At 34.6% G+C, this 25,926-nt stretch overlaps 1 protein-coding gene across 2 annotated transcripts in view; it reads left to right on the forward strand.

Moving 5' to 3' along the window:
- LOC135136004 (transcription factor kayak) overlaps positions 1–25,926 on the forward strand; it is a 57,370-nt gene that overhangs the window by 27,147 nt on the left and 4,297 nt on the right. The window contains exon 1 of one of the 2 annotated variants that reach the window (XM_064065114.1): positions 17,630–17,862. The exons of the other annotated variant lie outside the window; for it this stretch is intronic. Coding sequence (XP_063921184.1) covers positions 17,761–17,862 — 102 coding nt within the window. The 5' untranslated portion in view covers positions 17,630–17,760. Of the gene's footprint in view, positions 1–17,629; positions 17,863–25,926 lie in introns of those variants that run through there. 2 annotated transcript variants of the gene reach the window in all.

The following is a 25,926-nucleotide window of genomic DNA, read 5'->3' on the forward strand; positions in this document are numbered from 1 at the left end:
TTTAGCTCTTGCCAAAATGCGTATTGCTCTTCGTTGTAGTTTGAACAACCGCTCGAGAATGCACGAATGACCCCATACAAGAATTCCGTATGTTAAATGAGACTGGCATAGTGCAAAATAGGCCATTCTCATCATACGATCTGAAACCTGTCCCTTCAAATTTCTTAACAAAAAAATACTTTTACAGACTTTCTTGGCGGTTTCTTCACCATGAGCATGCCACTGAAGTTTATTGTCTACATGAATTCCCAAGAATTTTACTGAATGAGCAAAATGGATGGGGTTCTCGAACCTTTTTAATGTAAAAATCATATGTTCCGACTTATCTTGATTAATTTGAAGCCTATTGCTTTTGAACCACTCAAAAGCTTCCGACTGCGCATCCTCGCCCATTGCTATGGCTTCGATAACTGATGTCGCCTTGTTTAACAAAGTCGTGTCGTCAGCATAAAGTACTGCACTTGTAGAGAGAGAAGAGGGGAGATCATTTATGAATATTAAGAATAAGAGCGGGCCTAGAATCGATCCCTGAGGTACCCCTTTATGAATAATTAAACTTCTTGACAATTTTTCATTTTGTTTAACCACCTGAGCATGGGCGCCGGCAGGGGGGTGCAAGGGGGTGCACTTGCACCCCCCTGGCTTAGTATAAAATACACACTTTAAATCCAAATTGCAATCGTTTAGGAAGTGGATAATAGTTTTTAAAATGGCTTCCGCATTCAGTTCTTACAGCGGCACATATCCTAAAAATTCTTCGCAAATTATTGGATTTTTATTTTCTTGATCACAACGCAAATACCAAACTCCAATAGATAATTATTCTGTGTCACTAATATTAGCAGTCTCATCAGCCAACACCTAATAAACAGATGCCTGATTCACCTCCTCAATTATTTTTCCCTTCAGAACATCAGAACAAATTTCAATCAATTCATTTTGAATTTGATGCGATATATACAAAGAATTTCTTGCTCCTGACTCTAAATGATTTTTTAAAATTTCAACCCCAGATTCAGTTCGAAAATGGAGCAAATATACTATATCCTATAATGTATGGGTGCACCCCCCTGCAAATAATCCTGCCGGCGCCCATGCACCTGAGATCTATTGTTTAGATAAGAAGAAACCATATTGATACTAGATGGTTTTAAATTATAAATGGCTAATTTTTTCAACAAAATATTATGGGAAACGCAGTCGAACGCCTTCGAAAGGTCCAAAAAAACTGAAACGCCCACTTGTTTCTCTTCTAAACATGTAGACATGAAATCAACAAGTTCTTGTACAGCATCAATTGTGGAAGACTGTTTCCTAAACCCGTACTGGCTCCTTGAGAAAAGGTTATTTGTTTCAAAAAAGCTGTTTAGTTGATTGAACAGTATTTTTTCAAGTACTTTGCCAAATATTGGCAGTAACGCTATAGGCCGATAGTTTGACGGGTTATTCGGATCTCCTCGCTTATATATTGATACAACAACAGCTTTTTTTAAACAGTCCGGAAACGTAGAACCCGCTATGCAAAGATTTATTAGCTTAGTAAGTGGCGATATGATGATATTCTTAATGGACTTTATAATTTTTACATTGATGTTGTATACATCATTAGAGTTCTTACTTTTTAAATTCTCAATTGCCTCTCTAACTATTACACAAGATACTGGTTTAAACTCAAAACTGACATGTAAGGGACGACACACATTTAAAAAAGACTTATTAGATAGTGGTAAATCAGGTACATCAATATAACAGACGGAGTTTACATTTTGATCACAGTTAAAATCACAGCTAGTGCCTTTGTCTTCATTATCGTTACATGTGATATTTGATGCAGCATTTACAAAAAAATTATTAAATACATCACATGGGATGCTGCACTTATTTGATTCACTATTTGGGACTGCGTATTTACTACGGTGTTGATTAACTATTGCCCACATTGCCTTGATTTTGTTACTTGCTGTAGCAATCGTTTTTTCATTGTATATAAATTTCTTATATTTAATTTTTTCACGATACAGTAATTTAAATTTGTTTTTGGCTTCTTTTGTTTTATCAGTTTGGCATATTTTGTCGATTTCTGTTAAAGCACGCAGTGTACTGCGCATGTCAATTAACTCCTTGTCAAAACATTTAATTGTGTTCATATTGCTAGAGCTGGATACCTTAATTGATTTTGTCGGTAATGCCAAATCTACATTATGTATTATTATATCTATAAACTTAACGAATTTGGTATTCAGTTCTAGGTCTTCTGAAAGAATAACACTCCAGTCAGCTACAGATAGAAAATAAAAAAGATTGCTTTGACCAGACACTGTTATCGGTCGTACTATTTTATATTTAGGATTGTTTGTCACAAATGCCACTAACTGGAGCTCTAATGCAATTGCCAAATGATCAGATATGCCTGTATCAACGGGTCTAGTTTTACAATATACTGGATCTAAATTACTGAATATATTGCCTAGACAATTTTGTTTTCTTGTGGGAAAGTTAACCATATGATACAATCCATAGCTGTGCATAAAATTTAATAATTTGTCTTTCTCTGGATTTTTACAATTAAATTTTACGTTAAAATCGCCTGATAAAACTACTGTAGATGTATAGCTATCGATAGTATCCAAAATATTATAAAGAACATCTAAAAACACGTTAAAATCTCCAGACGGCGGACGATATACTTATGTTAATAAAATAAATATGATAATTACTTATTAAGACGCCAGATACCTCGCAATGATTTTCGCGAGATAATGTCTGTATGTTTTGTAGTGGTAGACAAGTGATGTTGTTGTTGGACATTATCATGGAACCTCCGGAAGGTAATGGCCTCGCAAAATGTGATTTTGATGAGTACTCCTGGATTCTAAGTTCTTCAGCTTCATAGCTTGTCAACCAATGTTCGGAAATCGCTACGACAGAGTAGTCTTCGTTTGAAAGGATTACCTCCAATTCGTTGATCTTTGACCTCAAAGACTGAGTATTAATAACTAGTATATGTAGTGGACGTATCATTTCTGACTTATTAGCTGAAGATAATTTTGCGATTGATTGAGTCAGTTGGTTTCCTGCAAATTTCGGCTCTTCTGAAAAAACCTTGTTACGAGGATTCCATTTGGCCAATTTAATGGATCTGTTGCTTTTGTGAGATTGTGATGGTAAATGGAGATTTTATATGATGAGTATGAGCTTGGGTGCTTCGAGATTAACTTTTCACAAGCAACTTCCGGAAATTTCTTTTGTTGAGTCTGCGTTTTTTTTGTGATAACGTGAGTGCATTCAATTAAATTAAGCATCTTTCTCAGCTGACAACTGTCGGGTTTCCTTGTGAAAAACCACCTAGGGATACTCAGTGATGAAAGACAGTTGAAATCATTCAACCATCCTAAAAAGGATTTTTTTAAGTCTTCGAGAACTGGTGTAGTCCAGTTCAAAAAGCTCTTTCCGCTTCACAACTGGTCACTGGCAGTGTCAAGAAGATCTTAACTACTGTGTACAGGTTCCGGAAAATGTCAATGAGATTTTTTTTTTTTAAATGGAGTCGAGTATATCTGAACATGTTACAGTACGTTTCTGAGCTAAGTCAACAGAAATTTTTAAATATTCCTTACATTGTAAACATTTATTCTTCAATCCTAATTCGATGTCCTCATTGTAACATTGTAAAACACAGTCGACGTCAATATGTGCTACATGTTTGTTTGCAAGGTCCGTTAAGAATTTGAATTTCTTCCCTAATTCATTATATACATCTTTTCTTCTGGTGAGTTCGGTTATTAAAGTGTCCAACAATCGATTAAGAACTTCCACGAGAAATTTCTCACGACCTTGTAGTGGACTAGTCCCTGTTGTGCCGTCCGAATTTTTAGAAATTTTAATCCTATTCTTCCCATTACTATAATTTTATCCCACTTTACTGCTGAACCCCTTCGCTCGCAATTCATAGTTAATTAATTTCTCATTAGATTTTTCTCTAAGAGATTTGATAACTATTTCTAAAGATGTTATTAGTGCAAGGCCTTCGCACAAATCTAATCCAGGTTCTTGTAAGTTTTTACTGACTTTGTTAATTCTTTCAAGAAGTTCTAGACCATCTAGTTTGACTCAAATCTTTAACTGATAGTGGCAGTTTTGCAGGTTGATTTAACAAATTCCTCCGGTGAGGTGAAGCCGAAAAGAACACGTACAGATATTGTACAACCCCAAAGTAGCTGATTACATCGGGTACGACACTTGCAGCTTCGACTTTCCTTAACACGTGCTTGAAGTCCATTATATTTTCCACTCATATTCGCAGCATTGTCATAAGACTGCCTTCGACAATTTTTCATTGAAAGACCATTTTCTTCTAAAAATAAATGTATTAAATAAATTCTTTCCTGTGTGACTGTCAATTGGTATAAATGATACAAATCTTTCAAAAACATTTCCTTGGGAAGTGTATCTCAAAATAATTGCCAGTTGGTCCGTATGTGACAAATCTGGAGTAGAATCCACAATAATTGAATAATATTTTGTACCTGCATCGTTTATGTCCTCAATATTTTTTTTCTTATTTGAGTTGCCATTATGTCGATTATCTCTTCATAAACCGTTTTAGACAAGTAACTTGCAACTAGTTGTTCGGTTTGGCAATTCACTACATGTTGTTTCAAAAAAGGATCAAATTCCGCAATAAGTTCCATAAGTCCCATAAAATTTCCATTATGTGATGAACCCCATTTTTCATTATGTCCTCTAAATGACAATCCTCTTTCACTTAAAAATTTAATAACTGCCACAACTCGCACCAGGACATTGTAATAATATTCACAGTCATTTTTTATTTTTTCCTGAAGATGCTTGTCATCAACGTTTTTGGTTTCTTTGCGGGATGACCAGGTTAACAGCGCCTTTTTGTGATCCTGAGATTCTTCATGACTGTCCAAAGTACGAACTATGTTTGCCCAATCTGAATAACCACTCATTAAAGATGTTTGTGTTCTGGAGAATAATTTGCACACTAAACAGAAAACACATCCTTTGCTTTTCAAATAGGATAACCAAGATCTCGTTAATTGTTGCCCATTTTTTAAACGTTTCGGATAATATTTATTTGTAAATTGTCTGCTCTGTCCCTTATAATTCCTGATAGACTCACAGTAAATATTGTCTTTCCTTTTACTTTGAGAAAACGAGATTTCTTTTGATAGGCAACTTCCGAGAAAATTTTCATTGATAAAATTCGGCCATAATGCTATATTTTTAAATTTATCGTTAAATATGTCACTTACGATTTGTTTAGCCTCATCTTTAATCATGTTTTCATCAACTGTATCGTTGACGGTGGTAGCGTAGTTGTTGCATAAAGTTACAGCAGAATTTTTCACACTTTTCAAAATAACTTCATTCTCACCGGTTGAGTTATTTGAAGTGGAAGTAGAAGGTTGAGGTGTAAAAAGGTTGTGACTTTTCGACATTTTGCTAGTTTCTGTTCATGTTGAAGCTTAAGTTTCCTCTTTTGGCTTCCACTGAGATATTTGCGCTCAGACATTTTATTTAATCAAATAATGAATAAGTTGTATTATTAATTTTTAACAAAACGAAAATAATTATCTAAATACCTTAAACACTGTTGATTCCAAAAATGATAATATATCATTCGACGCAAACTGAATTATGGAATTTTTAATTTTTAACACACTGTAATATTCGCAGAGCAGTACACTTTTAAACTTACTGAACGAACAGAAAAGAATGAGGGAATGAAAACAAAACGTTTTACGTTAAGCAATTGTCAACGTGGAAGGAGTTCCTCAACTTCGAAATAGTGTCTTCTGGTAAATTTACTCGTTTATCTTCTAGCAAAGTGTTCAGGTAATGTTTGATAACTGCCATCAATAAGAGGGGACTGCATGTGACGCCAAATACTACTGTGACATGTCGATATACCCTAAGCCTTGATTAGTAAAGAAGGTATCAAAGGTAGCAAATGAATACCTTTTTCTAAGCAATGGTTCAGTGCTGGAGTATCTTTTTCTCTGTCGGATGCGTCCAACACGGGTCGTAACTTAGTTGTAGTACTTGATAATTTTACCACATGACGATGAGGTAAATAGTGAACTGAGGTACTAATCTCGCTGTCATTAACCTTCTCGATTATACCTTCTTTCAACCATTCTTGAAAAACTTGGTCGTATTCATTGTAATGGCCATCCTTTTTCAGCTTATTCATGAGATTGTCGAGTCTTTTCTTAGTTAGACTCAGGTCATGATGTAGTGGTTTGTGTCCCTGAATCCATGGCATTGAGACTTCGTATCTTCCATTCGGTTGTCTAGTCACTGTCTTCTGAAAATTATCAAGGATTTCATCTTAGTGCTCTTGGTTAGATTTCCGCTCTTCTGGATTCTCAATACCCAAAACATTAAAAGTCTATAAATCTGTCAATTTTGGTGTTGTTAACAAAAGTGACCGAGCGACAATGTTGCAGGATTTTTGTGCACCTGGAGGAGGAGTGGCAACTTTATCCATTTTTTTTCATGTCAACTAAACCGCATTTTAGAATATGTTGTTCACCACAGAAGAGTTCTCCTGCTATATCAGCACCGATTAAGATTTCAATGGGTGCTTGGCTTCCGTCGATCATTTTGATGTTAAGGTCTTGCAGTTCTTTCATCCATGACCATTTCGTATACCCAATACATTAGTAGTACAAATGACTGATTGGTCCAAGGCTTCAAAATGACAAGTGTAACTTTGATCAGGATATTCCAAATAGACACGATAGCAACTATGAGAGGTGACGGTGACTTAAGATGAAAGACCTCCAAACAAAGCATGGATAAGTTCTTCTGTTCTAAGGATTTCGTAACCCATTTCTTTGGCTGCTCCGCCATATGACCGGTGTAATTCCGTGTCAATAATTGCTCTTACTGGACGTGCGAAATCTTTTCCCTTTAAATTGACCACTAATGCCTATAAAAATGCATCATAATATGTAGCGTTATTTAGAGTGTTACACAAGGCAAGCCTTCTGTTTGTGGAACTTTTTAAGGTTCTCCCTTTGAAAACTTTGGAGATTTCGAACACATCAAGGTTACGTGTTTACCTTCACAGGACTGACACTTTCGTTTGGCAGCTGTTCTATATTTGACTGCTATATGTCCAAATTTAAGGCAGGTATGACAACGTCCTTTTTCCGACAGGATTTTCTTTAGTTCAGTAAGAAATTTCTTCTTATCTTCTGGACAGTCGGAGCTGTAGTGTTTCGTGGCAAAATAGGCATCGCACTTTATTCGTGTTCTTCGTCAACAATCCTGTAGCTGTAGGAACGTCTTTTGGAGAATCTTGCGTCGGAATTTGACCCAGAAACGGCCAGAGCGACTCGTTCTTCGCTTTCAACTTCTTTTGGCAAAAAACTCATGAGTCGATCTAGACGCACCTTTGAACTAACATCATCGTTAAAACATGTTTGATCTCTCCCAAATTCTTAGCAAATCTTCTGGAAGGCATGATTCGACTAGGGGAAACAGCATAGCTGAACAAGTGTCGGACTGCACACCTAGAGCCTCTAAACATCGGAGTTGTGCTTCAATTTGGTCGTACAAAGAACTTAGCTGTCGATTTATTCACATTGTCCAACATTAGTTGTAAAAGTCAGAGGCGGATCTATAGGGATGCTTGTGATGCTGGAGCATCAGGCCCCCGAAGATAAGGCCCCCCCTTCGGCTTAAATATAAAAAAAAAAATAAAATTTGTTTCTAATTTGGTTCTTACAAAAATACAATTTTGTCTTCGGGTGACCGTTTGCAAATCTGGTCACTTCCGCCCTTTCCGTTAATTTATGGCAGCCACCTACATCTGGGATACCATAAAGTACACAAATCTCATTTGACATACACCTGTTAAAACTTTTATGACTTATGCGGCTTAAGCCAAAGCACTCTTATAAGTCAAACTGGCTATTGTAAGCTTTGTGGACCCGAACCGCAAGATTATTACTGTCCATTGTTGGCATAATGTAGTGTGAACTGAGTTAAGTAATACAATAGCCAGTTTGACTTATAAGGATGGTTTGGCTTAAGCAGCTTAAGTCATAAAAGTTTTAACAGGTGTATGTCAAATGAGGTTACTTTATAAAGATGGGTACAGTGTTTTACAAAACGTTTTGTTTTCACTCCCTCATTCTTTTCTGTTCGTTCAGTAAGTTTAAAAGTGTACTGCTCTGCGAATATTACAATGTGTTAAAAATTAAAAATTCCATAATTCAGTTTGCGTCGAATTATATATTATCATTTTTGGAATCAACAGTGTTTAAGGTATTTAGATAATTATTTTCGTTTTGTTAAATATTAATAATACAACTTATTCATTAGGTATTTGATTAAATAAAATGTCTGAGCGCCAATATCTTAGTGGAAGCCAAAAGAGGAAACTTAAGCTTCAACAAGAACAACAACTAGCAAATTGTCGAAAAGTCACAAGTTTTTTTACACCTCAACCTTCTACTTCCACTTCAAATAACTTAACTGGTGAAAATGAAATTATTTTGAAAAGTTTGAAAAATTCTGCTGGAACTTCATGCAACAACTACGCTACCACCGTCACCGATACAGTCGATGAAAACATGATTAAAGATGAGGCTAAACAAATCGTAAGTGATACTAACGATAAATTTAAAGATGTAGCATTATGGCCGAATTTTATCAATGAAAATTTCATCGGAAGTTGCTTATCAAAGAAAGCTCGTTTTTTCAAAATAAAAGGGAAGACAATATTTACCCTGAGTCTGTCAGGACTTATAAGGGACAGAGCAGATAATTTACAAACAAATATTTTCTGAAACGTTTAAAAAATGTGCAACAATTAACGAGATCTTGGTTATCCTATTCGAAAAGCAAAGGATGTGTTTTCTGTTTAGTGTGCAAATTATTCTCCAGAACACAAACATCTTTAATAAGTGGTTATTCAGATTGGGCAAACATAGTTCGTACTCTGGGCAGTCATGAAGAATCTCAGGATCACCAAAAGGCGCTGTTAACCTGGTTATCCCGCAAAGAAAACGAAAACGTTGTTGACAGACATCTTCAGGAAAAAATAAAAAATGACTGTGAATATTATTACAATGTCCTCATGTGAGTTGTGGCAGTTATTAAATTTTTAAGTGAAAGAGGATTATCATTTAGAGGACATGATAAAAAATGGGGTTCATCACATAATGGAAATTTTATGGGACTTATGGAACTTATTGCGGAATTTGATCGTTTTTTGAAACAACATGTAGTGTAATGCCAAACCGAACAACTAGTTGCAAGTTACTTGTCTAAAACGGTTTATGAAGAGATAATCGACATAATGGCAACTCAAGTAAGAAAAAAAATTATTGAGGACATAAACGATGCTGATACAAAATATTATTCAATTATTGTGGATTCTACTCCATATTTATTTTTAATAATAATGAAAATACTTTCAGAGTTTAAATAATATATTCGTAGTCACTGCTACACGTGTTTCGGTACACAGTACCGTGTTCAGACAGAAGAGAAACTTTCTATTATTTAAACTCTGAAAGTATTTTCATTGTTATTAAAATTAATATGGAATTTAAACACGTATCAGCCTCATCAATACAAACTACTCCATATTTGTCACATACGGACCAACTGGCAATTATTTTGAGATACACTTCCCAAGGAAAAGTTTTTGAAAGATTTTTATCATTTATACCAATTGACAGTCACACAGGAAAGAATTTATTTAATACAATACATTTATTTTTAGAAGAAAATGGCCTTTCAATGAAAAATTGTCGAGGGCAGTCTTATGACAATATGCTGCGAATATGAGTGGAAAATATAATGGACCTCAAGCACGTGTTAAGGAAATTAACAAGTTCGCGGATTATGTACCATGTGCAGCTCACTCTTTAAATTTGGTAGGAGTCGAAGCTGCAAGTGTCGTACCCGATGTAATCAGCTACTTTGTGGTTGTACAACAAAGGCTTCACCTCACCGATGGAATTTGTTAAATCAACATGCAAAACTGCCACTTTCAGTTAAAGGTTTGAGTCAAACTAGATGGTCTAGTCGATACGACGCTGTTCACGCGTTAAAAACAAGTTATAGCTTAATTGTAACCATATTAGAAACTATTATTATTAATGATAATTTAGAAAAAAATGACTACAAGATGGAAGCGAAAAAAATATTAGGTAAACTATACAAACTCGAAATCGCTATATTGACTGTCGTCTGGGAAGAACTTCTTGAAAGAATTAACAAAGTCAGTAAAAAGTTACAAGAACCTGGATTAGATTTGTGCGAAGGCCTTGCACTAATAACATCTTTAGAAATATTTATCAAATCTCTTAGAGACAAATCTAATGAGAAATTAATTAACTATGAATTGCGAGCGAAGGGGTTTAGCAGTAAAGTGGAAGAAAATTATAGTAATGCGAAGAATAGGATTAAAATTTATAAATATTCGGACGGGATAACAGAGACTAGTCCACTACAAAGTCGTGAGAAATTTCTCGTGGAAGTTCTTAATCGATTGTTGGACACTTTAATAACCGAACTCACCAGAAGAAAAGATGTATATAATGAATTTGGGAAGAAATTAAAATTCTTAATGGACCTTACAAACAAACATGTAGCACATATTGACGAAGACAGCGTTGACTGTGTTTTACAGTGTTACAATGAGGACATCGAATTAGGATTGAAGAATGAATGTTTACAATTTAAGGAATATTTAAAAATTTCTGCTGACTTAGCTCAGAAACGTACTGTAACATGTTCAGATATACTCGACTGGATTTAAAACAAAAACTCATGACATTTTACCGAATCTGTACACAGTAGTTAAGATCTTTTTGACACTGCCAGTCGAGGTATCGCTGATCTAACTGACTAATATTCTGCATTTTCTGTTCGAGGACTTGTATATTGCTTCTGACTTGATTCATGTCTGGATTTTCTTTAGTGAGAAGTTCATTCGTTGTATCGAAAATCTTGGTAAATGAGGTTCTGTGTGGATCCAGGGTTCTTATGATCTTCTCCATGTTTTGAATATTGTCACAAGAGCTCTATCAAACAGAAAAAAGGCTATCCCTCCTGGCTCTCCAAATGATATGAATACGTAATGACGACCTGTTATTACAGTATTTCACTAGTGGAACCTTGTGATAGTGAAAACAAACTCCGGATCGTAGAAAAACTTCGTTTGAAGTATTTATTTTTTATCGACTTCTCTTCTTTTGGTTCCATTGAAATTTCCTAACAACAGATACAGTGCTCTTACGATTCGTTATAACTTTTGATGTGCTAGTTTTATTGTAAAATAAGGAGGTATAAAATATCCTATGTTATCGAAATTCACGTGCAAAAGGGTTGGGTACTCAAATTAATTCAACATCCGGCAAATTATTATCGGAACTTCCAATATTTTTATTTCTACAAAATTTGTACATGTACCAGAAACACTTCGCGATATAATCTACTTTTGTGTATCTTTTAATTTCTAAAAACTATTACTATTTGTTTTATCGATTCATTATCAGATAGGTTTTTCCGAGGTAAGTGAATGAAATTCAACTGTAACTTTTTGTGGAATTCTCTATTTATTTAGCGTACAAAATTTAATGAATGAATATCTTTCATTTGTCTAAAGTAAATATAAGATTACAATTCTGGAAATGCAACTGATCTGTGCTAGATTAACATTGTATTGCGAGATGTAAGATCATATTTCTTTTGGTGGATTACACACTTTTTAGTACCTAGTGTCTGTTTTAGACACTACTCGTTTAAACAAAAATTTGGAGTGAAGTGCTCTAAATTTCAACTAAATTTCAAGAGATGTATGTACTTATTGTGTGGGTATGAAAAGAGGAAACAGCTGTAGATGTGAGCTGAAAAAAAGTTTTGTTATCGGACAGATTATATGATTCAAAAATTCAATATACCACCAGCGTAGTCGAAATTCTACGAAACAATTTCGATACAAAGAATAGCAATGAAACTATATTTTACCCGAATATAATATCTATACAATTATGCAATGTGCAGGTGTATTGTCACAGGCTGAGTTGGTGGCTCAGATATTATTACCTTCTTTGTAAGGTTTTTTTTTTTTTTAATTTTTCACACATACTATTTTGTTTATTGTAGCTTAAATTGTTGTTTTTTCCCAACTGTATTTAAATTTTTTTGCTTACAGTTTATTGTTTACCACATTTCTTTGAAATAATTTATATAGCACATATGAATAATTTGTTACTTTTTGTAACATTTGCATTATTTTCGTTTCTTTCTCGTCTCCTCTGTGATTTTTTATTTTCATTTGTTAGAAATGTAGGATTCTTTTGTACTCGTCTACAAAATTTGCAAAATAAGTAAAATGGTAACAGGAGTTTTTCATCTTTCGAACACTTCGAAAATTAGCCATTTTTTATGAATTTAGATTTGTAGAAGTTATTTTCGGTTGCATTTCTTCGAAAATCCAACAATTTTACCAGAAATGATCAAATGAAAAAATGTCAATTTTCGAGGCATTAAAATATTCTGTCGTATACATTTTTTCAGAAATTAGTCAGACATTTTCTTGTAAATTACACTTTGGGCTTCATATCTTCAAAAATTCCAATAATTTTTCCAGAACTGATAAAATGAAAAATGACAATTTTCAAGACGTATATTTGAAAAATTTTATTCCAAACTGAATTTTTCGAAAATTTTGGTCCGGTACCATTAATAGATACGCTGTGTGATGTTTTTGAATCACTTCGAATTTTAATCATTTACTTCTATCGCCGTAATAACCACCTATATCAAAAATGATTGAAATATACATACTGGGTGTTCTGATTTCCATGGCACTGAGTATGAATCACAGTGTAATAGAAAAAACAAACAATTGAGACCCCCGAGAAGGTTTCACATTTAAAAAAAAGACACTTGGGACCCCCGAGAAGGTTTCACATTCTTAAAAAAATTGGTCGAAAGCTGTTTTGAGCCAAGCAAATCTAAAAATACGAATGCAATGATAAATCACAAGCAAAAACTCATCATGTTTTGCACATTTCGGGTAGATTTAGGTATTTAACTCGTTACAATGGAAATTTGCAATTTAACACCTTTAAATTTCACAAGTTCTCATAAGATTAATGTGGGCAAAATCAGTTTTATCTTATCAGTACTAGGCCCGCCCACCCGCCCCCTATTTTCTCAGAGGATATGTCATTTGCCGAAATAAAAATCGTAAAACTGTAACATGGGAAAATTGAGAAATGGAAAAATGAAAAATTACAGAATTCGAGAATTTGGAGAAACGAAAAACTGCGAAACCGAAACTTGAAAAATCGAAAATTTGAAAATCGAAAAACCTGCAAAAACGAATAATTGAAAAACTGAAAAATTCAGAAATCGAGAAATTCAAAAGGAAAAACCTTAAAAATGAAAAAATTGAAAAACTAAAAAATTGAGGAATTGAGAAGTTGAGAAATCGACTAATGGAAAATTTAGGAACGTCAAAAATTGAAAAATCGGAAAACTGAAAAATTGTAAAACTCAAACATTGGAAAATTGAGGAATCGAGAAATGAAGACATAGAAACCGAAAATTTGGAGAATTGAAAAACTGATAACTGAAAATTCAAGAATAAAAAACTGAAAAATATCAATTCTGGACATATCGAAAAATTGAGAAGCCGAAAGTTGAAAAATCGAAAATTTGAAAATCGCAAAAGTTGAAAAGTCAAAAAAAAACCTGCAGAATCGAAAAATCGAAAATTTAAAAATCAAAAATCAAAAACCTTAAAAATTGAAAAATTGAGAAGTTGAGAAATCGAAAAGTGGAAAAACTGAAAAACTGCACTGTAATACTAAAAAGACGTATTATATTCCCAAAATTTTCTGGGAAAATGGAGTTCCTGATTTAATCAATAAAATAAACTGACACATTCCTTAATTTCTTTGAGCCACCTGTATAAGCAAATCTAAAAACATGAATGCAACGATAAACCACAAGTAAAAACTCATCATATTTTGCACATTTCGGGTAGATTTAGGAAAATTTGCAATTTAATACCTTTAAATTTCACAAGTTTTCATAAGATTAATAAGGGGAAAATCAGTTTTATCTTATCACTACTAGGCCCGCCCACCCGCCCCCTATTTTCTCAGAGGATATGTCATTTGCCGAAATAAGTCTTATCTTAGGAAGTACTACTCCTGTCCACCCACCCATTACTTTCTTAGAAGAGTGGGTCATCTGCCAAAATCAGTCTTATCTTACCAAGTACTGGCCCCACCCACCCGCCCCTTTTTTTTCAGCTAAATGAAAAAATCGAAAAACTGAAAAATCGTAAAACTGTAACATGGGAAAATTGAGAAATGGAAAAATGAAAAAATACAGAACTCGACAATTTGGAGAAACGAAAAACTGCGTAACCGAAAAATTGAAAATCGAGGAATTAAAAAATCGAAAAAGTGAAGAATAAAAAACTGAAAAATCTCAATGCTGGAAATATCAAAAATTGCGAAACCGAAACTTGAAAAATCGAAAATTTGAAAATCGAAAAACCTGCAAAAACGAATAATTGAAAAACTGAAAAATTCAGAAATCGAGAAATTCAAAATGTGAAAAATCGAGATCGAAAAATCAAAAACCTTAAAAATGAAAAAATTTAAAAACAAAAAAATTGAGGAATTGAGAAGTTGAGAAATCGACTAATGGAAAATTTAGGAACGTCAAAAATTGAAAAATCGGAAAACAGTAAAATTGTACAACTCAAACATTGGAAAATTGAGAAATCGAAAAATGAAGACATAGAAACCGAAAATTTGGAGAATTGAAAAACTGATAACTGAAAATTCAAGAATAAAAAACTGAAAAATCTCAATGTTGGAAATATGGAAAAATTGCGAAACCGAAACTTGAAAAATCGAAAATTTGAAAATCGCAAAACTTAAAAAGTCAAAAACCTGCAGAATCGAAAAATCGAAAATTTAAAAATAAAAAATCAAAAAACTTAAAAATTGAAAAATTGAGAAATTGAATAGTTGAGAAATCGAAAAGTGGAAAAACTGAAAAACTGCAATACTAAAATTTTCTGGGAAAATGGAGTGAACCGTTCCCGACTTAATCAATAAAATAAATTGACTGATTCATTAATTTTTTTGAGCCACCTGTATAAGCAAATCTAAAAATATGAATGCAACGATAAACCATAAGTAAAAACTCATCATATTTTGCACATTTCGGGTAGATTTAGGAAAATTTGCAATTTAATACCTTTAAATTTCACAAGTTTTCATTAGATTAATAGGGGGAAAATCAGTTTTATCTTATCACTACTAGGCCCGCCCACTTATTTTCTCAGAGGGTATGTCATTTGCCAAAATCAGTCCTATCTTACCAAGTACTAGCCCCACCCACCCACCCTCTCTTTTCTTAAAGGATCTGTGATTTGCCAAAATCAGTTTTATCTTACTAAGTACCAGCCACACCCACCCGCCCCTTTTTTCTCAGATGTCATTTACAAAAACAATACATGTAATAAGTACTAGCCTCACCCTTTATTTCCTCAGAGGGTAGTACTTGCCAGTACTTGCAAAGATAAGTCTTATTTTGGCAAATAACATAACCTCTGAGAAAACAGGGGCGGGTGGGCGGGGCTAGTGCTTGCTCAGATAAGACTGATTTTGGCAAATCACATGTCCTCTGAGAAAATAGAGGGCGGGTGGGCGGGGCTAGCACTTGTTAAGATAAGACTGATTTTGGCAAATGCCCTCTGAGAAAATAGAGAGGAGGTAAAAAAAGTTCTATAGAAATTATTCTATTCAGTTTTAAATTTTTTCTAAAAATTCTGAATGTCTAGGATGAAAATTCGACACGAATTCACACACTACAAGTACAACAGTATCTTATTTACCTTAGCAAGTACTAGCCCTCCCACCCACCCTTTACATTCTTGGAGGGTATGTCTTTTTCCAAAATCAGTCTTATATCAGAAACCCTATGGGCTCGGAAAGAGCAACGAAACCATCAAATTTTAGCTAGAAACAGGAGTATGTTATTTTATAAAATTTAAAGAACATTTGTTCGGCAGAATTCTAAGATGCCATCATAATTTTTTGGGAAGGCCTTAAACGAACAAATTTTGATAACGATTTATTATCTTTCCTATAACCGTAAAACGTTTGCAATATTTTAGAGATATATTTACTTGTCCCCTCCAAAAAGTTGATGACGTCACCCCAAAATTTTGCTGAATAAATCCTATTCAAAATGTAGAAAATGTGATGAGTCTGTGCTTGTAATTTATCATTCCATTCATATTTTTTTTTCTCGGCACTGGGAGAGACGATTGATAATAAATAAAATTTTGTTAATGTTTTACCGAAAAATTCTAAGAAGGTCCATTATGTAGTCTCTCATATAAATTGTAAAATTTGATTCTCTAAACTCATTTTAGGACAATCCCAGTATATTACAAATATGGTAAAACTGGAGGTAAGGAAGCTACACTTACAACACCCATTAGTTGCTAGAATTTCGGGAAAATCATATAAATAATTTCTGAGTTTATTGATAAAATAAATTGCTCCAATAATGATTTCTATAAGACAACCTGCATAAATTACAAGCACAATTTATTTAATGTTTTTGCGGTCATTCCATCAACTTTAAGTAGGCGATCAATAAATAAATCTTTGTCAATGATCTGTAATCAATAAATCAGTGTTATCAGACTACAAATATGTATGCCTTACGACACCCTGTATGCATATATGTACTTAAAAATGTGAATACATTATCAAACTTGAGGTAAATTCGTAGAATTGCAGAAAGATTAGCTCAAAATAAAATATTAATTCATTCATTTTTAGGACATTTTGTGTAAACAGTGCTGTCGAACGTGTCCCAAATCATAACCTTTTTGATCGTGTTATGTTTGATTAAAAATAGGATTCTCGTATACTATTCACCTCACAATTAAATCGATATCTCCTTTAATCAGTGAGTGTGTTTAGTAAAATCTAAAACACTGATCTACAATATGATGAAACAAAGGTCCTCTAGATGCACAGTTTACGTTTCTGATCATAACTGAATTAGTAGACACACCTCACTTTTTAAACAACTGAATAACGTCGATCCCAGGCGTCTACAATATCGCAGCTAAATTATAATCAAAATCATTTAACGAAAAAAAGCAATACTCAAACACCAACCAAAATATTTCATAATTTTTCATAATCCTTGCACAAACACGTAAAAAGTCGACCTCCTAAATTCCACTACTCGAGTTGGCAAAGTTTTTTGGCAAGGGAGCCAACAATCATTTCCACGAATCCTGGACTTTCCAACGAACACTTCCTTCCTACTTCCCCGGAGTTTCCGAGAAATTGTCGAAAAATTCGGTCCTTTCACGATGGATTCGACCAATAACCAGTTTCAGTAATCAGAATCGTTCCGGGAACAATTTCTCGAGTCCCCACTTGAGCGCTACCGCGCGTTTACGTCACTAGTGACATGCCAATCACGCGTAAACGACAGAGATAATCGCATCGCGTGAAAAGAAGGGGAACAGAGACGAATACAACATTCGGCCTTGTGTATTAAAAGCTGTATTTGCAATCGCACGATACCAGTTGTTCTACTGACGTCTTGTGGTTTGAACACAGGCAGTTACGAAAAATTAAAGGTGTTGATAAGTTAATTTAACAGAAGAATTTCAAAAAGAGACCGGCGACTAACAACGACCTTATGTCTCAATTAGTGCCTTATTTAAACTTTGGTTTAGAAGATTCGCAATCAACAGAGGGTGATTATTTGTATGGGTACGATCGTTTCGAAAATCCGAAAATGGTAAGTCTTTTTTTACTGATATTAATTTATTTTAATAGGGGAGCTAAAGAGCAATTTTTTATTCGATTTTTAACATTACCTGATTTGATAATATAGAGTTTGCACTTTCGAATATTAGTAATTTTAAAGTAATCCAAACTGTTAACGACAATAAGTAGATTAATTTTATCTATTTCCTCGCAAATCTTAATGTCAGGCTTACGCAACTCATTGTTTAAAATAGATGAGTCATGGCTTTTTTTTATCAAGTGGTTCGATGATTTCTAAGTTGTACCGTAGTTTTGTGTTTGGAAAACTTAAATTTCATTGATAGATTTTTCAAAATATGTAATAATTGTTGTTACACAATTACAAATATTAGTACTTAGTCAGAGTTATGACTGAATGTTGCGCAGGAGTGGAGTGGTACTAACCTACTAGTAAAAGATTGTGTATTTGCGATGTGTCATGCTCATGTTGTGTATTTATCCATTTTTAAAATCAGAACTAGTGATTACGAATTTCTGATTATTTACCGCTGAATTAAGTCGAAAATATTTTAGTTTTTTTTTTGAAATTGTAACAAAAGAAAACAAAATTTTTTTTTCGATTCTATCGAGAATTAAAGGTTTCAACCTCAGGAAATCACCTGTTAACGCAAGTGTATTGCCATAATTCGCAATTTATTAATACACCATTTGACGTAGACATGCCATGTAAACAAACGGTAATCGCCAAGAACATGTCGTGAGGGCTACACGGAGTTTATTTTCAAGTTGAATATTTTACGAATAGCCCCAGCTGATAAGAAATTTTAAATGTAGCTACGTGGGCGACTTAAATAGAGCTTAATAACCATGTAAATATAACCAGTAGATTCTAGATTGCATTGTTCTTAATTGTGAGCAATTACAACTTTCGTAGCGTTCAAAAATAAAATTCACCACCACAGCAATCGTTTGCTCTGGTGGAATCGTACTTAAATGTGTATTTATGCAATATCGTGAGCATGTTGCTGGTGGTCTATATCCTGCATGATTTTCTTTGTTTGGCTTTTACGAAAATGGTTTAGTACCGAACAGCTGCACTTTGATTGTCGCATTTAACGTTGTATAATTGTGGCACTATTACGGATTCTTACTAATTGCACACGTTCGTCCATTATCATGTCCGTTTACTCTTTGTTATTCGTACACACGTGTTCTCTTTTGTTTGGACTGCGAGGTCGTGTTGTAGTTCGCTGCTTTTCAAGAGTCGGATGATAATTTCCATTTTTCTGTGAAATTGGAATTTAAATTTTTTAATGTTCAGGTCATCAGACAGGATACAAAGTGCCAAATGTTTATATATTCAGTGAACTTTATTATGTTATGTTTATATTTACAAGGTTTGTTAAGGTCCATTTACGTCTGCCGTGTGCTGTAAATATTTTGTTATGCTTGAAAAAATACGTGATACAAAAATTGTAAGAATCAACCGCCAAGCACGACTTTACTTTTTTTTTTTTAATTTCGGAAGATTTTTGGGTACCCATGGTGTATTATTTTGGAATCCCATGGACATTTTTTTCGTAAATTATTTAAAACAATTTTTGGGGACGATGGTGTTCTATTTTTAGAAAATTCAGACCTGACCTGTTTTTGAATTAATTTTGAGATCTCGGTTTTTTTTTTTTTTTTGAAAAATTTAAAACAATCTTGAGGTTCTAGCTGTTCCTGTTTAGAAAGAATTTGAAAGTGCTTTGGAGCCCCTAATGTCTTTTGTTATAATAATTTGTCAGTTGCCACAATCTGTCTTACCCTAGCAGGTACTAGTCCTCTATTTTCTTAGAGAATATGTCATTTGCCAAAATCACTTTTATCTTGCCAAGTACTAGACCCACCCGCCCACCCTCTCTTTTCATATCCTTTAAGGAAAAAAAGGCGGCAGAAGAAACGGGAACTATCAAAGTTAGTATGACAGATTACTGTGTGAATTTTTCTAGTTTAAATGGGACTATTTTGAAATAAGTTAGAACAACAATAATAATAATAATACATTTATTTAACCCAAGAACAAAATACAAAATGTCCAAGAAGGGTACCATTTAGGAGACATTTTAAGAAAATAAAGAATTAATTAATTAAAATATTGTGCCTAATTAAAACATTAAAGAAATACTTATAAGACAATAGAACAAGAACAATAATGACATTGCAAAAATTTAGTGTCATAATAGTGATAAAACTGACAAATATTTAACACATTTGTCAAATTGACAAGTAAAAGACAGGTACACTTTACATCGTACAAAAAATGCATTTCCGTTTTTTCTAGAGCCAACTGCACTTGCTAAGATAAAACTAATTTAAGCGAATGACATAATCTCCACTAAGAAAAGTTAGGGCGGGTGGGCGGGGCTAGAATTTGCTAAGATAAGACTAATTTTGGCGAAGGACATATCTTCCAAGAAAATAGAGGGTGGGTGGGCGGGGCTAGTGCTTTGCTAAGATAAAGACTGATTTTGGCCAATGAAATATCCTCTAAGAAAATACGAGGACGAGTGGACGGGGCTAGTACTTCTTAAGTTAAGACTGACTTTGGCAAATGATACCTATTTTCTTAAAGGGTATATCATTCGCCAAAATCAGTTTTATCTTGGCAGGAACTAGCCCCGCCCACCCGCCCTCTCTCTTTTCTTAGAGAGTATCTCATTTGCCAAAATCACTCTTACCTTCGTAGGTACTAGCCCCGCCCACCCGCCCTCTCATTTCTTAGAAGGTATCTAATGAGATACAAAATCATTGTTACCTTAGCAGGTACTAGCCCCGCCCGCCAACTCTCTCTTTTCTTAAAGAATAGTAGGTTATTTGCCAAAAGCGGTCTTATTTTAGCGCAAGTACTAACTCCGCCCACCCGTCCTCTGTTCTCTTAGAGAGATCACATTTGCCAAAATCAGTGTTATCCTGGCAGGTATTAACCCCGCCCACCCACCCTCTCTTTTCTTAGAGGATATGTCATTTGCCAAAATCCGTCTTATTCTAGCTAGTAGCTGCTTAGATAAAACTGATTTTAGCAAACGAAATACCCTCTAAGAAAATAAAAAGCGGGTGGGCGGAGCTAGTATTTGCTAAGATGAGAGTAATTTTGGCCAAAGGCATATCTTCCAAGGAAATAGAGGGTGGGTGGGCGGGATTGTTACTGGCTAAGAAAAGATTGATTTTGGCAAATAATATACCTTGCAAGAAAATAGGGGTGGGTGGGTGGGGCTAGTACTTGTTAAGATAAGACTGACTTTGGCAGATGATACCTATTTTCTTATGGGGTACGTATATTACTCGCCCAAATCAGTCTTATCGCAGAAAGTACTAACCCCGTTAACTCGCCCTCTATTTTCTTAGAGGGTTCACATTGGCCAAAATCAGTATTATCTTGGCAGGTACTAACCCCGCCCACCCACCCTCACTGTTCTTAGAGGATATGTGATTTGCCAAAGTCAGTCTTACCCTTGCTAGTAGCTGCTAAGATAAAACTGATTTTAGCAAATGAAATATCCTCTAAGAGTATAAAAGGCGGTTGGGCGGGGCTAGTACTTTTCAAGATAAAACTGATTTAAGCGAATGACGTAATATCCTCCAAGAAAATAGACGAAGAGTGGGCGGGGATTGTGATTGTTAAGACAAGACTAATTTTGGCAGTTGACATATCCTCTAAGAAAAGAGAGGGTGGGTGGGCGGGGCTAGTGTTTGCCAAGATGAGAGTAATTTTGGCCAAAGGCATATTTTCCAAAAAAATTGAGGGTGGGTGGGCGGGGCTAGTATTTGTTAAGATAAGACTCACTTTGGCAAATGATACCTGTTTTCTTAGAGGGTATATCACTCGCCAAAATCAGTCTTATCTCAGCAAGTACTAACCCCGCCAACTCGCTCTCTATTTTCTTAAAAAGATCACGTTAGCCAAAATCAGTATTATCCTGGCAGGTACCAACCCCGCCCACCCACCCTCTATTTTCTTAGAGGAACTGTCATGTGCCAAAATCCGTCTTATCCTAGCTAGTAACTGCTTAGATAAAACTGATTTTAGCAAACGAAATACCCTCTTAGAAAATTAAAGGTGGCTATAACAAAATATAGGAAGAGTGGGCGGGGGTTATACTTGTTAAGAAAAGACTGATTTTGGCAAATGACATATCCTCTAAGAGAAGAGAGGGTGGGTGGGCGGGGCTAGTATTTGCTAAGATAAGAGTAATTTTGGCCAAGGGCATATCTTCCAAAAAATAGAGGGTGGGTGGGCGGGGCTAGTATTTGCTAAGATAAAACTGACTTTGGCAAATGATACCTATTTTCTTGGAGGGTATATCACTCGCCAAAATCAGTCTTTATCTTAGCTAGTATTAGCCCCGCCCACCCACCCTCTCTTTTTTAGAGATATGTTATTTGCCAAAATCAGCCTTATCTTAGCAGGTACTATCCCCGCCCACCCACCCTTTCTTTTCTTAGAAGGTATCTCATTTGACAAAATCAGTCTTATCTTAACAGGTACTAGCCCCGCCCACCCACCCTCTCTTTTCTTAGCAGGTATATCATTTATCCTCTAAGTAAAGGAAGGGTGAGTGGGCTTTGTTTTTGTGTATAATTTATAAATGTTTTATTTATATTTTTTTTGGTCTATTTAAATAATGCACAACGATTAAAAAAATAAAAAGTGGATTTCAATCACCATCGTTACTACGAAATCAGAAACTAAGCAATTTGACATATATTATAAAATTACGTTTTTTCGTAATCAACATTATAAAGATTTTTTTTATTATTTTTTAGGGACTCCCGAACCCCTGTAGATAACGTACTGAAAAGTTAATCCGCCATTTTACAGACACCCGGTGTAGTAGATTTATACTAGTGGATTCTAAATATTGTCATCTTAAATGGGAACATTTAGTTCATTTAGTATTTGATTTTTCCAAATTAGTTTTTTAAGTAAATTCGAGTAAAACAAACAAGTAACCGAGTTATTAAAACTAGGGACTCTCTAGATTTATGTGGTTTGTAGAAATTTATGAGTTGTTGGCAGGAGGTATTTTGAAGAATTTTTACGCTATCTACAAGCTTTAGTGTTATCAACCTGAACATAATTAACATTTTTTTGTAGATAGGATCGATTATTAACAATAAGTGTTACTTATAATTTCATAATTATTTCCTGAAAAGGAAACACAAATTTCAAAGATAATAATTTATAGCGTACTAGTGGGAATTGTGTTCGATATGTAAATATAGTTTTTATGTGTGAAATTAGATAATTGAAATATTTTCTAGCTTAATTATAGTACATTATCTATTTATTTCTTCTATATGGAAATAAAAAATTGGCCGAAGTATATTTCTACACAACTTTCTTAGCACCTGAAGTATAAATCCAACAAATTCCGCTTCTTCGAAAAATTATAAAATTAGATTAATTTGTAAAATATGAAATATATTTAAAGCATAAAGAAATGGCCTTTCAGCAACGATGACAAGCTTCAACTTTAAGTGTTTATGTTACGTATAAATTCATGTGATTTGAATGAGTCGCCTCAAAACAGAGGACTAAAAATGTTCTAGATATTATAATTCTTATTTTATCATTATTATATAAATACGTGCGTATTCTCACATTCGAGAAAATGGTGTGACTCGTTTCGAGCTGTAACCGAAACGCCCACGAACGCTACCTCTGCTGATGTTGTCTCTATAGGTACATATTATCTAAACTACTAATATATCTAATATATCAGGTGTTCAGTTGAAAAGGTCATTAAGTTGCCCTCGACTTTGGTAAATATTGTACACAACTATCTGGATTAATGACACACATGCGTTTTTCGAATGATTTTGTTCCTATGCTGTCAAACTTACTGTGGAACTGATAAAACTATAATGTAGGAGGGTAAAAGGAGTGTGTCAATGTTTTATTATAACCTAAAATGTGTTCATACACATCTAATTCATAGAACCTTTCTTCCTTTCATAGAGAACATTGTTTTTATAAGTTATTGGTCATTGAACACGTGCATGGTCCAGAATCCGATTTGTAATAATTCTTCAGCCACTGTTGCTACAATGTTCGTTACAGTTTAAGCATAACCCAGCAGGTTGTTATTTACAACTTTATTCAAAACAAGATCCTGGAAATTACAGCGAAGAAAGTTCTTGTTTTCGTAATCACTTGGTTCTGGTTTTTTGGCCGTTTTGAAAATACCGTTAAATACAATTCAGTAACCTTAGCTCAACTTTCACACATGCAGCATAATTCGGTTGGGTTTAACGTTTTTTTTTTTTTTAAACATGCACTATGAACAGAAACTCTCATGTAATCGAACTGCGCTGTTATGAAGCATATCTTCGGTTAGTTCCGTTTAGTCGTCTCTTGTCCTCTTTCTTCACCTGTTGGAATATCCATGACGTCAGGCGTGCGTCATCCGGTTCATTATCATCGTCTGTTACTCGAACATACCTACTGTCGCTTTCTCCCATTTAACGGACATCACTTTACATCACTTTTGAGGTCGGCAAGATGTAAGCAGTCGAATACTCAGATCAGGAATTTTACCGTTCAGTATTTTGGTTTGTATTTTGTATTCTGACTGTTTGATTTTTGGTCGAATATCTTGCTATCGCTTTAATAAAAATTTGATAAACCAATAAAATAAGCATACACCATATAGATAAGTTTTTGATAAATAAAGCTCATAGTATATGAAAAAAAGTAATCGATAGAAATAATCCACATTTCTAACGTTACTAACTGGAGGGCTCTCTATCTGTTATTTTGAAAGCACGCTTCAACAAGAACCTATTTATCGCCTCTCAGATAATTAGCCTTTCAATGTAAATTGTTTTGTGTATTCTGTTGTGAGCGTGTGGGTAGGTGCCAGGTTCAAAGCCCTACCTCAATTTAACAAAGATAAAAAGTATCGTCGCTCATTTAAATATTTGTTAAGCGACACGATAATGGTCCAACCTTTGGCCACAATAAAAAAGCGACCGCATTTAAGAACAATCGGTAACGGGATCGAAAAGTCCATCTTAAACCAATGTATCAAAAAATGCCCGTCGTCTGTGCGACTAGCAATCAACAGGTTGGTGCCGGTCGGCGCACGTTGAAATTCACAACGTGGTGTAAGAGCCGGCCGACCAATCGGATTCGGAGATTTCATACAAACTCGCTTCGTGTCGAACGTTTATGGAAGGTCGTGACGTCAAAGTCATGTGAGTTATCAGTATCTGACACAAGGAAAACAATTTCAACTATTCGAAACGATACGTCGTTAGTGTTCTGACAGTGGTTAGTCGTGCGCCATATCTCCGTCTGACTTTGCGCGCCTACCGATAAACCATCCTTTGTTTTTATCTTGTGTTGTTTAAATGTGTCTTAATATTACATAGTTCGAGTGATTTGTACAATTGGATTTTCTAGATAACGACAAAGGTATGTTGCTGTTTTGTCTCTTTTCGGTCATCAAATCTTTATTCCGGAAATGCCATTTCAAAGGGGAATGTTGAAAATATCCGGTTTGAATGAAATTTTCCTGCTCGCTTCGATGTACCTACGTGAAACGGTTGGGGGAAAACCCTCTACGATAAGCGCGACGGAAAGTCCAAGCTAATAGAGAAATATGTAGCTGTTTTTCAAATTAAATTATCGTAAATTTAAACACGGTTGGGAAATGGTTCTGCGAAGACCTTGAAGTGGTACTGGAAAATTCTTAGAAAGATGGTCTTCTTGGCAAGGACACCGCGACAATACAGTCGTTTCTATAATTTTCATGTAAACTGTCTTTGTTGATGACCCCGTATTCCATTCTAGTACGACTTGAGTACATAACGCGAAGTTTTTATTGCCGCCGCCGTAGAACCGATTACAATTCCCACATTTGCTATTCAAGGATCATGTAATTTATTTATTTACTTGGTTGGTATGTTTTGTTCTATTCGACGATTTTTCGAACGATCCTCTCCATTTCCAAATCATCCCGATAAGTTTTATTTGTTGGCTGAACAAACACGTCGCGATATTTGTTTTTACGGGTAGACGCCTATTTACATTAGGATAATGTCGGTA

The sequence above is a fragment of the Zophobas morio genome, unplaced genomic scaffold, assembly GCF_036711695.1.
Source record: "Zophobas morio isolate AGI-343-1 ecotype UQ-CSIRO unplaced genomic scaffold, CSIRO_AGI_Zmor_V1 ptg000026l, whole genome shotgun sequence".
Taxonomy (NCBI): domain Eukaryota; kingdom Metazoa; phylum Arthropoda; class Insecta; order Coleoptera; family Tenebrionidae; genus Zophobas; species Zophobas morio.